This window comes from Sarcophilus harrisii, chromosome 3 (genome assembly GCF_902635505.1).
Source record: "Sarcophilus harrisii chromosome 3, mSarHar1.11, whole genome shotgun sequence".
Classification (NCBI taxonomy): domain Eukaryota; kingdom Metazoa; phylum Chordata; class Mammalia; order Dasyuromorphia; family Dasyuridae; genus Sarcophilus; species Sarcophilus harrisii.
The window spans coordinates 183,978,362-183,996,315 of record NC_045428.1 but is presented as its reverse complement, the minus strand read 5'-3'; the positions used below and the strand labels follow the sequence as shown (position 1 = coordinate 183,996,315).

Sequence of the window (17,954 nt, the reverse complement as noted above, 5' to 3'; positions counted from 1 at the left end):
TAGAAACAGGAGACTCAATGGTAGCTCATCTAAACACATCACTGAGTAATTTATTTCAAAGCTATCAGGATGGCTATTCCATCTAAATTCAGGGTGTGGACGAAATCCGATTTTGGCCTTTTGTAATTAAGAAGAAATTTTTCACAGATTACAGATAAGGCTATAGTATGCTACAAAGTGAAAATAAATGGCCATCTTTGTCCTTACCTGAAGACTAGAAATGAATCAGAGTGAAGCTGAAGAAAGGAGGATAAAGGGGGTGGGAAACAGATCTGTATACTTACAAATGGAGCCACATTGTGCTACCTTAGCTTATTCTCTTCAAGTGTCAAAATCAAAAAAAGAGCAAACAGGCCCAAATGCAGCAGCAGCATACCTGAGTTATTTGCCTATGATATTTGCTTTATTTGAAAAATGTAATTTAAATTCAGTTTGTAGGGCATTCCTTTCTTTTTTGTAGAAACAAGAATGGAGATGGGGTGGGGTGATTTTGCGATTAGGAACCCTTGATTAATGGAATTTTTTTCCTCTTAGTTTTTGTAATTTCCTCACTTAGGATGGAGGAAAATCCATTTTTCAGAGCTCTTGGCTCCTGCGATTAACTCTGCCTCTTACGACCAAGCTGCTATTTCAGATCCTGATGACCAAGGCTAATAAACCTCAATTCAAAGAGCTTTGACTTGCCTAGGCAATCTTTTTGCTAGGTGTGGTGTCTCCAATGCACAAATAACATCATGAAAAATGTTATCACCATTTGAGTGGGGAGTGGTAATTGGAGGGGAGAAAAATCTAAATCTCTTCTCTCTAGAAATCAAGGTCTAAATATTTTGTAAGTAATGGATTCTTCCACCACAACTAATCCTCATTTCCACCATCAGAGTTTATATTTCTCCGAGGCTGGACTAGAATTTACGTGTTCTCAACTACTCTTTTTCTAATATCACATAATAATTAGAAATAATTTAGTAAGTATATGAAATTTTTCAAGTTATAATGTGAGAATTATTATAATATAAGAATTATATTGTTACAAAAGAAAGAGAAGACACAGTTTGCTCTTAAAAATACTGCATTTTGGGGGGGAGAAAGATTATCTCTGGTTGATTTTGCTTTGTAGAGTAGTTACCATGAAAATTGATACGTGTTCAGTTTTTTGTTTTTTAACATCCTAGAGGGAATAAGGAGAAGAAAGGGAAATAATAAAGAGAAATTCCAAGAGAGATGAGTCAAAGGAAGAGAATAGGCAATTCAATAATATTCAACAAACATGAAGTGCTTATTCTGTGCAAGGATTAAGGCATTATGGTACAATAATTTGAGAATCAGGTTTGGGGATAGAAGGAACCTAGGTTCAAGCCATTCTTCTGAATTTATATTTTCCACATCAATAATTCTCTATAGAAATAAAAATCACAGGTCTAGTGGTCACACATAAATACACACACACACACACTTCCTCTGTCTCCCAAATTTCAAATAAAGATGGTAAACCCTAGAGTACAGTGTATGTTTATGAATATGAATAAACACATAATAAAAAACAACACAATCCCTTCTCTTAAGGATCTTCCAGCTCAACAGAGAAATGCAAATAGGTGCAGTGTACTCCAAGCATTAGGATATTGTATAAGAAATGACAGAATAAGGAATATGCTACCAGTTTGCTAGAAATGCATGAGCCTAATAGAAGTAGTACAAGGGTAAGGTTGAAAAGGAAGTTGAAACCACTTTGGGAAAGGCCTTAAATGCCAGACTCAGGTGTTTGTATTTTAATACAATAGGCAATAAGAAGACTTTTGAAGATTATTAAGCAAAGGAATCCTTTTGAACAAATGATTTTTGATCAAACCCTTGCCAGAGGAAGAATAATTTTAGCACCTATAGGAAAAATGTACTTGAGAAAGAAATACTGAACCCAACAGAGGTGACTATAACAGGAATGATAATGAAGAAATGGATGGAAAAGTTACTAAAGCAAGAGAATTGACAGAGACTGCCAACTAAGTAGGGGGAGGAGAGCAAGAGAAAGAAACTAATTGAAGGTGGCATAAGTTTTTGAGCTTAAGTGACTGGAAAGAGAAGCATGCTATCAACATGTAAAGAAGAACACTTAAGCTTCTTGCCAGTACACTGCCATTCTGACTTAGTTTCATTTATCATTTTGGCTTCACAAATCTAAACAGAAATTCCTATTGACATTTTGTTCATCTCCATTTTTATCCTTTTTCATGTTAAAAGACTTGGAGTACTAAGAATTTACTCACAATTAGGCAGGTATAATTAAAGATCCTGAGTGAAAATCTACAAAGACTTTATCTTATCTTTCTTCTTAAATCTTATACCAAGGAAATAGGATTAAAGATATAATGCTTAAATATATTTACTTTAAGTAAACATTTTACTTTTAGTTGAGCAATGTTTTTAAGATTTTCAAGGTACAGAAAATATTTAGGTTTCATATAGGATATATGTGATCAAACAAGAGACAACAATAACCCATATTCAAGATATAAGAAAAACTTGTTTTCTTTAATAATATGTTTAATGGATCAATTTTAAAGAACTACCAATACTAAGTATTAACATTGCATCTATAATAATCTGGCAAACACATCTGGCAAAGATACAGATTTAATTTTATAGAAATGTTATACAGTTGTTAAATGATATAATAGAACTGAAGAACATAAAATTTCAAGTCAACAACCTAAAAAATCTTGGTAGGCACAATTCATCACTTAAAAAGCTTATAAGCAAATGCATAATATAAAAAAGATAATGGTTTAATCTGGCCTATAAAGAAATATATATATTCAGAAGGCAATTCAATTATATTAAAATCTAAATAAAACATGAATCAATTATAAATTTGTTTTTCTAATAGCTTCATAAATGATAGTTATGCCACAGTTCCCTTTTAATGTCCTGACCCAGTTTCTCCATTGTCCTATATAGTTATTCTGCCTCAGGTTATGATCTTTCCCTCTTAATGTTGATGAGATAAAGGTTTTATATCTTTAGGCTATAATCATTCCTTCTTAATGTTTGACCTGATAAAGGTCTATCCGTTTTAGACATCTTAGAATATCAGTAACCTCTCCAGTACCTCCCTCCATTGTGTCATCCTAGCTGCCTTCCCCCATTAGGTTACCCCCATGCAGGCACCTCCCCCATTATGTCATTGTTCTTGTTATCCTGTAAAAAAATCTTGCTATCTAATACTCAGTGCTGGATTCTTTGAGATGATAGTTTCGTCCAGCCCTAGGACCAAGATCCATTTGGTCCCAGTATATCTCTCCATTTAATAAACTATTAAATTGATCTCTAACCTCTGTCTTGCTCTGTTTCTCTGGCATTACAATATTTATTTAACTTTTAAAGGTAGGATTATTATTCTGACTACTCAATAGTTGAAGAATTACATGGAAAATAAGCATTATCATGAAATAAGTTTAAGATAGATGTAAGGAGCACTTATATAAGTGACCATTAAAATAAGAATTTTTCAGTTGGAAAGAATTTGAAAGATGAGCTAGTCTCACCATTTCATCTTACTTATCAAGAGATTCTGGGTGACAATTTTTTTGAACTTCACTATCTCACTGTAAGTCATTAGAACAGATGCCTGATTAGAATTATTTCTGGTAGTTTTGTTTTTGTTTCAGTCAGAAAAAAAGAAACATTTTAAAAGAAGTTATTTTTGTCATTATAGTTGTTAATTCCAAGGTATGGCAAATTTCACAGCAAAGTTTTGAATTGTTATGCCACAGTTCTCTTTAACTGTTCTGACTCGGTTTCCCAGCACTAGTTTCCCTTATCTCAGTCTCCCTAACTATTCCCTTAGTTGCAAAAACCCACTCTGGTCCATTAAGATTGGGAACCTTTTACCCTAAGGTTATAAATTGTTAGCAAGATAAACAAGAGAGCAGAACTCCTGACTCTTTCCTGTCCTCAAGAATTTACAATATCCCTCTAAAATATTCCAAGATACCTCACTGACATCTTTATCTCTGGGTATTCAGACATCCTGTCTCTGGGCTTTTAGGATTTATGGTCTCCCTCCATCCTGACAGAAGTTTTCCTGAGCTTCTTACCCCTTCTTTGTTTCTAAAGAGTATTTAAGAAGCTGGGTTCCTCCCATTCATTGCTGGAGGCTGTATGACAGTCTCCTCCAGCCCTGGGACCAACATGGTTTCCTTGCTCCCAGTATTTCTTTATCTCTGTCTGACTGGATAATTTGAGACGAGAGTCCTGTCCAGTCAATTATACTCTCCAATTAATAAAATATTGAAAACTCTCTAATCTCTCTCCCGCCTCAGTTTCTCTGGCATTACAGAATCTAGTTGTTTTTCTATTACAATTACTCCCTTGAAATGTAGAACTTATGATTTCTACTATTTCTGGATATTATATTATCTAAATAGTTCTACTATATACCTGCTATTACTAGGAAATAGAATATATAAGAACAGAAGAAAAAAAAAAAAACAGTCAGAACTCTCTGGATCTTTATTACATCACATGCTTCCTAGTCTAATTGATGCCTCCCAGATCTTTAATCAGGTCCTGATGGTCAATGATTGCTTGTCTCACAATCACCACATTACTAAGATTCCTATTATAATGAAAAAGAAATTCAGAAAGTACCCTAAAATTGTCATCTGCCTGGACTGCTTTGCTATTTGAAAAGTTTTCTATGAGGATTACCTTCAAGAACATATAATAGTATTGAATTTATGATGCACACAGTAACCAATTGAGTCCAAAGTTCTTTCAAGTTAAAATATGTTACTGAATGAAAAAATAAATAACTTTCCATTCCTGGAATTCTTCCCAGAAACTTCCCCAGATGACAAAGCAAATGACCAACATCTCACAGATAGATAACCTAATCAGAACATGATTCAAAAGGTTATATGTTTTAGAGATCACATTTTATATTATATATATATATTTTAGAAAACAGTAGGTTTCCACAATAAAATCATTTAATCAAAAGTTTATCTGATCAATTCTTCATTATGTTACTTACAAGGGTTTTCCTTTGGATTCACAAGTCAAAACTAATGGCTGTCCTTCTTGTGGAAATGGAGTAGAAGGTATAATCTTAACTGATGGTGTATCTAGGGAGAAAAAAAAAATTAAAAGGGTATTAGTAAAATCAAGCTAATATAAATTATATATTGTTTATATTGCCTCTATTTGCAAAATTTCTCCAATTATAGATTGAAATTATACATTTTTTTTAAATCCCTTTTTCTCAGCTGCTAAAATAGTCTCTGCAATTGTAAGAACAAAACTTCCTGTTCAAGCAAAGCTAAAAAAAGTACCTGAATAACTTATGAGTTCACTGGTTACATTACTGCTGAATTTAAAAGTGAAATGCCAAGAAGTGTTTAGAATGAATATCAAGCATTCCATACAATTGTTTCTTCTTCTATTTATAGATGCCTATGAATGCTGTTATTAAGAACCGAATGCATTAATGCACATTTGAATAAGAACACTTTCATTGTTGCAGTAATCTGGAACCCATAATGAGCATCCAACAATGGGCTGATAGTTAAACCACTTTCTTACAAACATTAGACCTAAATCTTTCTGAAAATGCAGTAATACATTCAGAATATAGTAATTGTCCTTCAGTAAAGTTAGCAAATCATTTAAAAATAGCCAATAAAAATTAGGATCTTATCATAAACTTTTAAATGCCAATCTTAAACAATTTCAGCAATTCATTTTACATGCAAAAAGAACAATTTAACAGAAAAAATCCAAGTCTGACAGTAATATTCATCTAGATCATAAGATAGGTATGCTTCATGATAGTCTTTTGCCAATATAAAAAAGCACAAACTTCATAAAATCATAGGTAAAGCAAAGCACAATATTAATGTAAAAACCAAAGGAAGAATCTTATTTTCTGTTTGATTAGGAAATTTTTTTAATTAAGGAAAAAAAAATACATTTTTTCTAAAATTTACTTTGTAATAATATGTATACTATTTTTGATAGCAACAAAATTCATGTTTTCTGTCCAGCGATATTAGCTTAGAGGTACTAATTCAAGGAGGCAAATTTTATGTTAAAGGCATCACTATATATATAGGAAACACTGAGACCTGGTGGGATAAGACTTCTGATTAGAATAAGCTTCTATATGCTTGTATCCTATTCCAAACAATTGGATGGAGATATGTAGGCATATATGTATAAACACATATAGATATATGTATATATAATATAGATCATATCATATATAATATATATTCTCATGTGTAAACATACATATATGCACATATGTGTATGTATGTACAAACACATATATGAGAGAGAGAAAAACTACATTCACTATTTCTTATGACTTATGTTGTCCAGTCATTTTCAGTCATGTTTGACTCTGTGATGCTCTCTGGCATTTTCTTGGAAAAGATACTGAAGTGATTTGTCATTTCCTTCTCCAGCTCATTTTATGCATGAGGAAACTGAGCATTAAATTACTTGCCCAGGTTGATCCAAATAGTGTCTGAAGTCAGATTTGAACTCATAAATATGTCTTCCTTATTCTACTACTGACACTCTATCCACTGTACCACCTAGTTATTCTGGCTATTTAACCATCTCCAATGGTTAACTCATCTTCAATGAGGATTGAACCATCTAGTTTAAAGTGTCTTTTTGTTGTCCCATAGAAGACAGAAAGAGCGAACAGATGAAGCATTTCTGAGGCCTGTCAAGAAGTAATATGCATACCACAAAGTCATGATAGAGTTGTAATGAAGAACTTCAATTATCCAAATAGCTATTAGAAAACTTGGTGGCATGTGTCCCATTGATCATTTCATTTTTCAAAAAGCAGAGGGATAAATGGGGATTAGGGTACTGTATTCTGGGTTCCAATATGGAGGGACTAATTGCTGGGAATGATGGTAATCTTGGGGAAAGGTGATATTCTTCTCTGTTATATGAGGTAGAAGAGAGAGAGTTAAATATATGCATCCTAGATTCTGAGAAATTCAGAAGAAAGAATAGGTGAGATTCTGTGGACCAAAACTATATGGGGGAAGAGAGATGAAGAATAGCTTAAAATGAAATTCTGAAGAACTGGAAAATGGAAAGTAGTCTAAAGAGATAGTCACTTACCAACCTAGATTTTTAAGAATGCATGTTTGGGGGGTAGCTAGGTGGCACAGGAATAGAGCACCAGCCCTGAATTCAGGAGGACTTGAGTTCAAATCTTGTCTCAGACACTTAACACTTCCTAGCTGTGTGACCTTGGGCAAGTGACTTAACTCCAATTGCCTTGGGGGGGGGGGAGGGGGGAGGGAAGTATGTTTGGACAAAGATACAGACAAAATGAATACAAAAGTAGTGCACAGTTAAGTGAGAATAGTGTTAGGCACAGTAGAATTCTGAATTAGCAGAGGCTAGTGAAAAAGCAACAACAAAAACCTAGGTATTATTTTTCTTTTTGTTTTTAAGTTTTATGCAAAAAAGAAAAGGATCAAAAAAGGGATAAGATCCTCACTTTAGTGTATATAATGAGAAGTAATGTCAGAGAAAAAGGCAGAGCTGCTTCAATTTTGTTTGTTTTTTTCTGTAAGGAGGGCTGAATTTTTTTTTAATATGGCAAAAAAAGAATATTTGAGAATTGATCCTCAATATAATTAGGAAAATAAGAAAATAACTCACTCTTCTTAATTAGTTTATTGGGTCCAAATGCACTATATCTTTGGGTACTGAAAGATTAGAAGATGTGAAGAGCCACATCATTAATATCCAGCATACTGTGAATAATGGTAGAAATATCATACAAACCAGAAAGGGCAAACTGATGATGTTCTTGATTACTAGTTGAAGTTAGCAAAGACAGCCTGAAGTACTGTTAAAATTACTCCAAGAGACAAACAGATGAGGGCACTGATGGGGATCAATTCAACCTTTTACTCCCACCTTCTGTGAAGGTCTTGGGTAGTCCCATGTTACTGTGACCAGTCAGAAGTCCTACTAATGTCAAACCCCTGAGATTAAATTTCTTCTATGAATGTGTCCATGGCCATTCAGTTTAATTGTTAAAACACCTTGCCTTGGTAACCTTATTGCTCTCTCAAATCAATTTGATATTTACTGCTCCTAGTGTCTATTATACTTCTTAATTTTGTCTGTAACATCTCACCTTTTGCCAAAGAGCATGGCCATTGTAAATTTATCACATGATTGAACCTCTAAATTTGGTGCCTGAACATAAACCACATTATCTGGTGCTAAATTACAAACACATCAAAACACTGTTCCAGTTTTTTAAAATGAAAGAATAGATTTTTGCAAAGTATAGTTCAATGACTTTGACTTACATTCCTTGAAAAATCCTAAAACATTTTTAAAGGTATGTTGGAGGAAAACCTAGGGGGAAAAAAGAAGCAAATAGCAAGATCTCATAAAGAACTAATCATCCCAGAACAGTCTTATTATTTTTTTATTTGTTAGGGTGAAGGACTCAAAGACAAGGAGAATGCTATAGAAACAGTTTACATAGAATTTTAACAAATGTTTTGATGAAATCTGTCAGCTGAGAAAATTAAGTAAACCTTAGGTTTTAATTAGACAAGTATCTAAGATTAGGAAGGTCATAGTTACTTTGTACTTCAACTTGGACAGCATATATCTGAAATGTTAGCTTTAATTCTGGGTGGCACATTTTAAAAAGGATAGAGATATACTCAAATGTCTTAAGAATCTTCCATAGGAAGCCTGATAGGTATAATGATGTTTAGCATGAAGAAGAGAAGTAATAATACCATGATAGCTGGCTCCAAGTAGCAGAAAAGACTGCCTTTTGAAGACAAATAAGATTACTTTTGCTTGGACTTAGAATGCAGAACTCAAAGCTGTGGAAAAGGGATTAATTTTTTTTTTCCCTGCTTGATGCCTGGAGGCAGTACTAGAACAACTGGCAGATTTTGTAAAGGCAAATTTAAAATAATACAAAGAAATTCTTCCTCAGAAGTTAAACTGAGAGTAAAATGGCCTATCTCAGCAAGTAGTAAATTTTTCCTTCCAGCAAAGACAGGATGACCAATTGCTAGGTAAAGGCGCTTTTTGTTCAGATATGGATCATCCCATTCTGAGATTCTGAGACTATATAATACTATGCATAAGTACCATATCAAATTCCCACACAAGAAGAATTTAAGATTTCTGAGGCAAAAACAGTGTCCAAATAAAAGGTATCATAGAGTTTTTGAAGAATTGAAATACTAGCAGAAAAAAAAATATTTTTTATTGAGTTGCCACACACTAATGAAAACCAAAAAAACTTTTTAATGTAACTCATAAGTATTATGAACTCATATGTAAAGAACTTTTTAAACAGCTTCTAGAAGATACAATGCAAAGAACTTTTTGATATGCAATATTATGACTAATTTGGTTCACTAAACACTAGAATAAAGGATCAGTTTAGAAATTCAGTAGATTTTCCCCAAAGGCAAACTACAGCTAAATATTCATGTCCTTTTAACCTTAGTTCATATTTCAGTTTAATTGAGTGTCTACTGCTGTAACTTTTTTTTTAAATATGAAACCTCTACATTTCCTCCATTGGATAAAAATAGTTTCTCATGATCTATAAAAATGGTAATTTCCTTTGTGTTGCAAGTTTAACATGTCAGTAAACTAGCTTTCTCTCATCAATTGATTCTTGCAAGAAGGTCACTTATTTGTGGAGAAATAAATTTGAAAATTCACCCAAACCTGCAATTGAGTCTTGGTAATGATAGGGAAAAAAAAAAAAAAAAAAACTGTTTTAGTTGAAAGATTAGGTCAGAAGTCAGAATGAAAAAAGTTTAGAAGTGAGAGGAGATGAAATGGAGACATTTTATATAAATACAATTTATAAAGGAAGTAATTAAATTGCAATGGGCCTCAGCAGGGCTTCTATTCATAGTTTGGAGCAGGGGAAGAAAAACAAGTTGTTGCTGCCCAGGGACAGGTATAGGGGACTTGAGTTGTGGTAGACAGGACACGATCATGTGTGCATCCAGGTGCAAGGAGTTTAGGTCCTAGTAAACAGGATTGCAGGAAGCTTGGGTTTCTATTCCTTGTTTTTCTAAAAATTTAGCCAATGGTTAAGAAGTAAAAATTTCCCTTGAAAGGGAGTAAATAATAAGGAAAGAGTAAACTTTCCCTCTCTCCCCCTTAGGCCTACTTTTAGACCAACCAGTTCCCTGACTCTTCTTAATCCCATCCTGCTTTATACAAGAATAAAGCATTTTCCTTTGAGAAACCAGTCTGATGTCTAGATATTTCTTACTTATTAAATCTACTCTCCCATTGTAAAATGATATAAATGGCGACAGCTAACAGGGTTAATAAGATCTAGTGAATTTTGTTTTGTTTTAAGGATGGGGGAGATATAGGTATGTTTTAGGCCTTTCTATAATCCACTTGTTCATCATTTTTTATAGAACAATAACCATTATCTTCATATACCACAACTTGTTTAGCCATTCCTCAATTGATGGGGATCCACTACTTTTCCAGTTCTTTGCTACCACAAAAAGAGCTGCTACAAACATTTTTGCACATGTGGGTCTTTTCCCCTCCTTTATGATTTCATTGGGAAACATACCCAGTAATGGCACTCCTGGGTCAAAGGGTATGCACAGTTTTATAGCCTTTTGGACATAGGTCCAGATTGCTCTCCAGAATGTTTGGATTGTTTCACAACTTTACCAAAAATGCATTAGTGTCTCAGTTTTCTCACATTCTCTTAACATTTGTCATTATAATTTCCTATCATTTTAACCAATCTGAGAGGTGTGAGGTGGTTGTTTTTAGGCACAAGAATAGAGTTCAGTAAATAGGAAAAAATTGAATATCAGAAGGAAAGAAGAGATGTCAGTGGGGGGCAATCTGCTGGATGAGACAAGAATAGATGGAATCAATGGAATCATATGGGGTGATTTACCTTGTCAAGAAGTATAGCCACCTAGATATCAAAGACTAGAGTGAAGGAGAGGTTTTTGGCTGAAAAAGAGGTGAGATACTCAGCTCTGAGGAATAGGAAAGACAATTGTGCATAGGATAGTGATTACAAATGAGTTGGAAGTCTTCTTGCTGCAATGAGCCTCTATTTTATATTAGTTGGCAAAACTGCAGTGAACCTAGGAAGTATGACTTCATAATTCTCTTAGCCATATGCATGATATGGATGTAAAGGAATATAAATAGTAGGAATAATTCAGAGTTAGGATTTTCATGACATGATTAAAAGAGAAGAGAACAAGAGATTTGAAGATAGAGGATATGATAGAGTTGAACTGGCTCATGAAGAGATCAAGATTGAAAGAAAATCTAATCTATCCAAAGGAGAAGTGATGTACTTGCAAAATACTGAGATGTGGAAGAATTGGAATTCATGGGGACGATAGGATTAAGGCATAAAGAGAGTTGAAAGAGTAAGGTATAAGAAATGATAACATATTTTATCCAAGTAAAATATATTTGGTATTTTTGAACATTAAAGTAGAATGTGCGATGACAAGGATAAGAGTATAGCCATTCCTGAGGTAATATGGAGGAGTAAGTTATGAGGATTGAATAGATTGAGAACCTGAGAAGTTGGGGCATTTATAAGAATATAATAGGGACAATTCTTGCTTTATATAAATTCATACTATGCAAATTCAACTTAAACCACAATGCAAAAAAACAAAAAACAGAAACACCCATATTAACTTTACTATACAATACTGTGATCTTTCTCTACTCCTGGCCTTCTTATCTGCAACCATCCTTGCCCCAGACATAAAACAAAACAACAAAAAAATCTCACCTCCAAGTGAAAGCGCAAGACAAAGTGAAAACCTGTAACTAGATGATAGCTTGGTAAAGATTTTGGCTTGATACCTCCAATGCTAAAAGAGGAGACCTTTGGCCTATTCTACTTACTCACCCTCATTGGTCCCTGCTTGGTACCTTGTATCTATCCCTAGTCCTTGTGTGCCACTTTTTTATCTTATTTATATCCAGCTCCCCTGTGTTTTTCCCCATTTCTTCCTCTGCTTCTAGCCAAACCCCAACATGGCCAATTCTTGTGGTCCTCCTCCAGCTGCTGCTTCTCATTCTCTCCCTCCACTGGCTCTCAGCTGCCTTTCTGTCTTCCTCCCTCCCTTGATCATGTCAGTAGGCAAATTTACTAAGTGAGGATGTAAGAGATGGTGGGTATAAGAACAGGAGGCAAGAAAGTTTATATCTGGAATCAATACTTAGTATTTTGTAGATTTAAAGGATCTAAGAGAATCCTATCTCTGAAATTTTAGGATTCCTTGATTGGTACCTTATTTATTGCTATAATTTATGGATTTCTTGCACTACTATTAATCTAATTAAACATATTTTTGTTTTGGTTCAGAAATGGCAAATTCAGGTCTTATGCAAACTAATATATGACTTTCTTATTTGCTTTGAAATCTAAGTTTTAATAATTTTTAAATTCATATATGTGTATATATACATATGTATAGTTAAATGGTTATATGTAATGGGCTGAGGCTTGAGTTGATGCACTGAGGTTCCAAGCACGTGAGGCTAAATAGTAATTGGGCTATACTCTATTAATATACATGCTTGGATAAAGAATGGCCCCCGCCCACTCTCTGTGCAAGTCTTGATGTGTTGTATAGGAAATGACGATTTTGGTGGGTGGAGGCAGAGAGACAGGAAGAGAGGCCAGAGGTGGGGAGAGATTGGGCCTGGGTTCTATGTTCGTAGCTGCTGGTCGTGTGGCTTCTGGTCTAGCTAGCTTTTTGACTCAGCTACACATATTGCTATTGCCTATTCTCTTCCACCTCCGATCTTTCTTCACTGAGAATAAAGATTGACAATTTTCCCCTAACCTGAATTCCTGACTCCGGCTGATTTTAAAATACTCGGTCTTCACAGTTATATATTCTACAAACTAATTTATGTAAAAATTCAGTTGAGAACAATACCACTTTCCTCTAATAGCTTTTTTCCTTCAAGAAGACAAGAGAATTAGAAAGGAAATTTGGGTATGGATAATTGCAAGCAAATGGCTTATTCATACCCTCAACAAATATGTTAGTTCATACTTTATGCAAAGTATGTTTAATATTAAAAGAACCAGGTGGTCTTTGCTTTTCCTTGGTGCCAATGAGTCTACTCAAATAATTTCCTTAAAAGGACAAAATACTGAGAAGAAAATATACATTTCCCTTGATTCTTTGTTGAAAGAATATAGGTTGTATAAGGTTAAATTAATGGTCAGATATCTTTCAAGAATAAATGTGGTGTTGGTTCTTTCCGCGAATTTCTTAAAGCATCTTCAACTTTTGAAGTAAGGACACCTCATTTTATACTTGAATGATTCAGTATTGGAGTAAAAGTGAAGATATTGATTTAAAAGAATTGATGTTCCATATTTTTAACAAATATTTTAGAAAAGAGAAAATATCTATGTCAGTGCCAAGATTAAACTTCCTGATGGGCAATCTTACAAGCACTAGTACTTAAAGCTTTTAAAGCCATTGGGTTAAAAATATATATACTTTACTAAGGGTTTCAAAGATGAAAAAACAGAAGTTTAAGCTAGTTCCTTTACAAAAACACCATCATTAAACAATCACACACAGACACACTACAGTATGTTATCCTCCTAATGAAAAATGTCACTATCTCTGACACAATTTCATGTAACAAATTACTATCATTAGGAGAAATACATTCTGGATTTAAGTAACTAGATCATTGTATATTTTAAACTTTTTGTGTGTTTATAGAAAACAGCAAACAATATGTTAGTAGAAATTAGATCACTGAGATCCAGAATCTTTAAACAAAACAACTGACCAACCCCCTTAAATTCCCCATCGTATTCAACTCCACATTTTTTGAGGGGGAGAAGGGAACTTTTGAGTACTCATTTATTCAACACAATGTTTGGAGGAAAATTTTATATAAATGCAGATCAGATTAACCATATTTGGTAGCAAGTATAATTTTTGTAATGTACTTTTACAGAGAATCATATGATATCAGAGTTTAAAAGGACCTTTGTAGCCATATAGTTCAATTCATGTGAAAAGTATCCCTGCTTTATTGTATCAAGAAGAGCTCATTCAGTCTCTTCTTGAAAATTTTAAGGACTTGTTCTCACAACTTTGTCATCTTCAGTACCTCACTTTTGCCTCATCATTTCTACCAAAAAAATTTTTCTTATCTTCTGCCTTTTCTTTACTCACACAATCTCCACTCTATTTCTGTCTCTTATCACTTTTCACTTGGACTTTCACTTCACTAATTGTTCTTCTCAACCCTACGACCCTCTCTTCTCCCATCCATTGTCCATATACCTACCAACATTTTGTAAGTGCATATATGACCATGTTTACCTATTTAAAAAAAATATATCACTTCTCTGACACAAAGGATTTTTTGATATTATCATAGAATAAAAAAAAAGGAAATATACTTATTTGCATTTTTTTCTATTTTACACTTTTTTTTTGCCTTTCTATTACATTAAAATCCATTGTATTTCCTGTGTTGCTAATATGCTGAGTCTCTATAATTTGTACTTGTTTTCCTCAATTATTTACAGTAAAATGATACTTAAAAACAGGCATTGACTCGGCATAAAAACAATTCTCACACAAATTCATTCATTCAGTTCCTGAATGTTTAACATAGTCTTTAAAGACATGAAGCTCCCTTTATATTTTCTAATCAAAGTTTCAGGATACATTAGTGTGTTACAAGGCTCTTAATAAAGTTTCCTAGTTCTACCTCCTCCTCTATAAGCAGTGGTATTCTTTGTGCTTTTTCCCCTCACTAGTAAATCTTTATCTGCCTACTGTCTAGATGAGGACCTGATTTGATACCTAGACCAGACATTATTACCTGCTTCTTTGCTCTCCACAAAATATATATATATATATATATATATATATATATATATTCTTGCTCCATGACTTTCTTACTGCAATCCTATGTTTGTGATAAATGAAGTATTATGAATCTGTATTTTAAAATTAGGAAACTGAGGCTGAGAAAGCTAAATCACTTGCTCAAGATTACAATTCTCCTACTTTTTATTTATATGAATATATTCTCTTCAAAGGTTCTATCCTATTCCACTTAGTCACATTCTAATTTGAAAGATGAATTTACAACACTTGTGAATCACTGTATCTCAAATGTGTCATAGAAGCTTAGAAATATTCAAATTTCTTTCCTTCCTTCCTTCCTTCCTTCCTTCCTTCCTTCCTTCCTTCCTTCCTTCCTTCCTTCCTTTCTTCTTTCCTTCCTTCCCAGATTTTATTCTATGTGAGAGGTAATATAATACAGTAGAAAAAGTATTGATTTTTGCTTGTCACTTATTTTTAAAATACTTGTTGTGTGCCAGGCATTGTTCTAGGTGCTAGGTTGCTTAATTTCCTTTGATCTCAGTTTCTTAATTAAGGAAAGAATTGGACTAAATGGTCTCTAAGGTCTTTTACAGCTCTAGATCAGTGCTCCATGATATTTTCACTATCACAGATTAGAAACTTATTCATAAAAGTTAGTCTTATGAAAGTTGTCTATGGGCATCACAGAGTTTAACTAATTTCTCTAGGGATGTGCATCTATGTATGGCACTTATGGCAAAGTCAAGACTTGAACACATACTTAGAATCATGAGGTATTAAGGACCATGCCTAAATGAAGGGGTAGGTCAACTGCCTCTCAATCTCCTTGTATCATCATCATCCTCTCACATGAAGAGATCCATTCTACAGATCTCAGTTAGACCTCAGCAGCCACTGGCAGATGGCTCCTGTATCACAACTGCGTGCCTGAACATGGGACACAAGAAACATAAAATAAAAAGCAGCAGCACTTGAGAGCTGTTCATTAGTAGGATCCTAGAGTTTCTTCAGTAACCCTCTGGGAAGGAAAGGGAGAAGAGACCCCGTAAGACTTTTTTAGTCAGGATAATTAAATGGGCCAACACATCAAAGGGCTGAGGCTCCTGCCTCAGCCTGATGAGACTCAGACTGATGAGAGATTCATGAAAAAAGTCTGTTCCGACTATATACAGTTCTCTTCTTCATTTGAAAGTTTGCCTCCATGACATCTTGCAAGTTTCAACACCTGCTATAGTGTTCTTTGCACTCTAGCCTGTTGATTCAGATACCTTAGCATGTCGACTTAGATAATGCATAAACTTACTGATGTTTATATTCCCCCATGATGTGGGGGGAAAATAATCACAGTCTCATAAAACAAAAATGGGGAATTGTTAAGGAACATGCCTAAGTGAAGGGGCAGGTCAATTCTCCGAGAGCCTTCACAGCTATGAATCATAACACTTGAAGGAGTGCAAAGCAGCCTTTATTAAAGCATATGTTCCTTGTGGATTGGGAATGAAATATATTGGAGGCAAGAGGGAAGATGAGAGAGGTCAGAGAATGCAACTAACTGCCTCTCAGTCCAGAGATCAGAGAACACAACTGCTTCTCAGTCTCCTTGTATCATCATCATCCTCTCAATTGAAGAGATCGATTCTACAGGTCTGAGTTAGACCTCCAGCAGCCATTGGCAGATTGCCTCAATGAGCTCTACATATTGCTTATTTCTTTTTAATTACAATGATAACTAGGTACTTCTTTTCATTAGTCTCATTGATCATAATCTCTATTCAAGTCCTTTATATACACATACATACATCTTTTATTTCATTGATTTTCTATTTGGAAAACATAAGGAAAGGAAGAAAACTATGGACTAATCTGGTGAAACTTATTCCATTATCCACTGCTGTTTTGAAAGTAACAAAAAATAATCCCACAAAATATTTACCAAGGTAAAAATGTGTTATCATCTTATTATCATCAATTCTTGTATATGGTATTTTCTGTTACAGTGAGTTAGAGTGCATTGTGTAATATTAGAATTTTACAAGTACTATCAGATCATTTCACTTTTATATAGATCTGTTTTGTTGCTTTGTTTTGTTTTGTTTTTTTGTTTTGGTTAAATTAAAAAATGTAATTCAAGCTCCCATTTTCTTTTAGTTCATCATTTTCCTCATCACAGCCCAAACTTAACATTTACTTTTTTTTTTGATAATGACTATGAATTATATATGTTCTGTTACTTCATGGTGATGTATCATATCCATCTATACATTCTCCTCTTGTTTCTAATATTTTCATAACATTTTGACTAAATATAACTCTCTTCTTTTCCTCATCACAAAGAGATGAGTTGGTTTTGGCATGTCTTTATAAATCATTTCATATTATTAAATCTCTTGGTGTCATTTTAGCTTAAACTCCTCCCAAATTTTATTCTCTGTATAGGTATAGGTATTTTAAACTTATATTTGAGTCTCTGTACTTCAGAAACTACATTATTCATTTATTTTCAGTCTAATTTCTCAAAATTCTCAACCCGACAGAAAAATAAATTTTACTTAGCCACTCTTTTGTTTTGTAATTCTATATTCACTATAAAATACATAAGGAATAAAATTACTTTATAAAGTAGAATCATGTTGATTTGCAATTATGTATGTGTAGCCTCCTAGTTTATGGACCTGATAAGTTAATAAAGAATGCTGGGCTTCAATTTAAGACTATTACAGAAATTAATCATATTTCTAGAAGACTGAAATGTATAAAGTTCATTTCAACACTCTTATTTTTGATAGCTTCAATAAGGGGAATCCATTACTGAGCAAGGGAAAGTCCTTTTTTCTGTTTCCAATATCAGAAAGAATAGTTTTACATTTATTAATATTATTGTTTTTTTTAAATCATATCTATTTTCCAAAAGGGAAAATCATAATCTATTATGTTCCTTTTTTTGCCTTTACAATATTTTGGAAAGTTTATTAGAGGAACTCTGAAGTAGATTTGTAATGGCAACACAATGAACAATAGATAACC

General features: G+C 33.6%; 1 protein-coding gene across 4 annotated transcripts in view; it reads right to left on the bottom strand.

Annotated features, from left to right (window-relative positions):
- CADM2 (cell adhesion molecule 2) overlaps positions 1–17,954 on the bottom strand; it is a 1,401,218-nt gene that overhangs the window by 169,485 nt on the left and 1,213,779 nt on the right. For all 4 annotated transcript variants that reach the window (XM_031963623.1, XM_031963625.1, XM_031963624.1 and 1 more), the window contains one exon: positions 5,033–5,123. In XM_031963623.1, the coding sequence (XP_031819483.1) occupies positions 5,033–5,123 (91 nt within the window). The remainder of the gene's footprint in view (positions 1–5,032; positions 5,124–17,954) is intronic.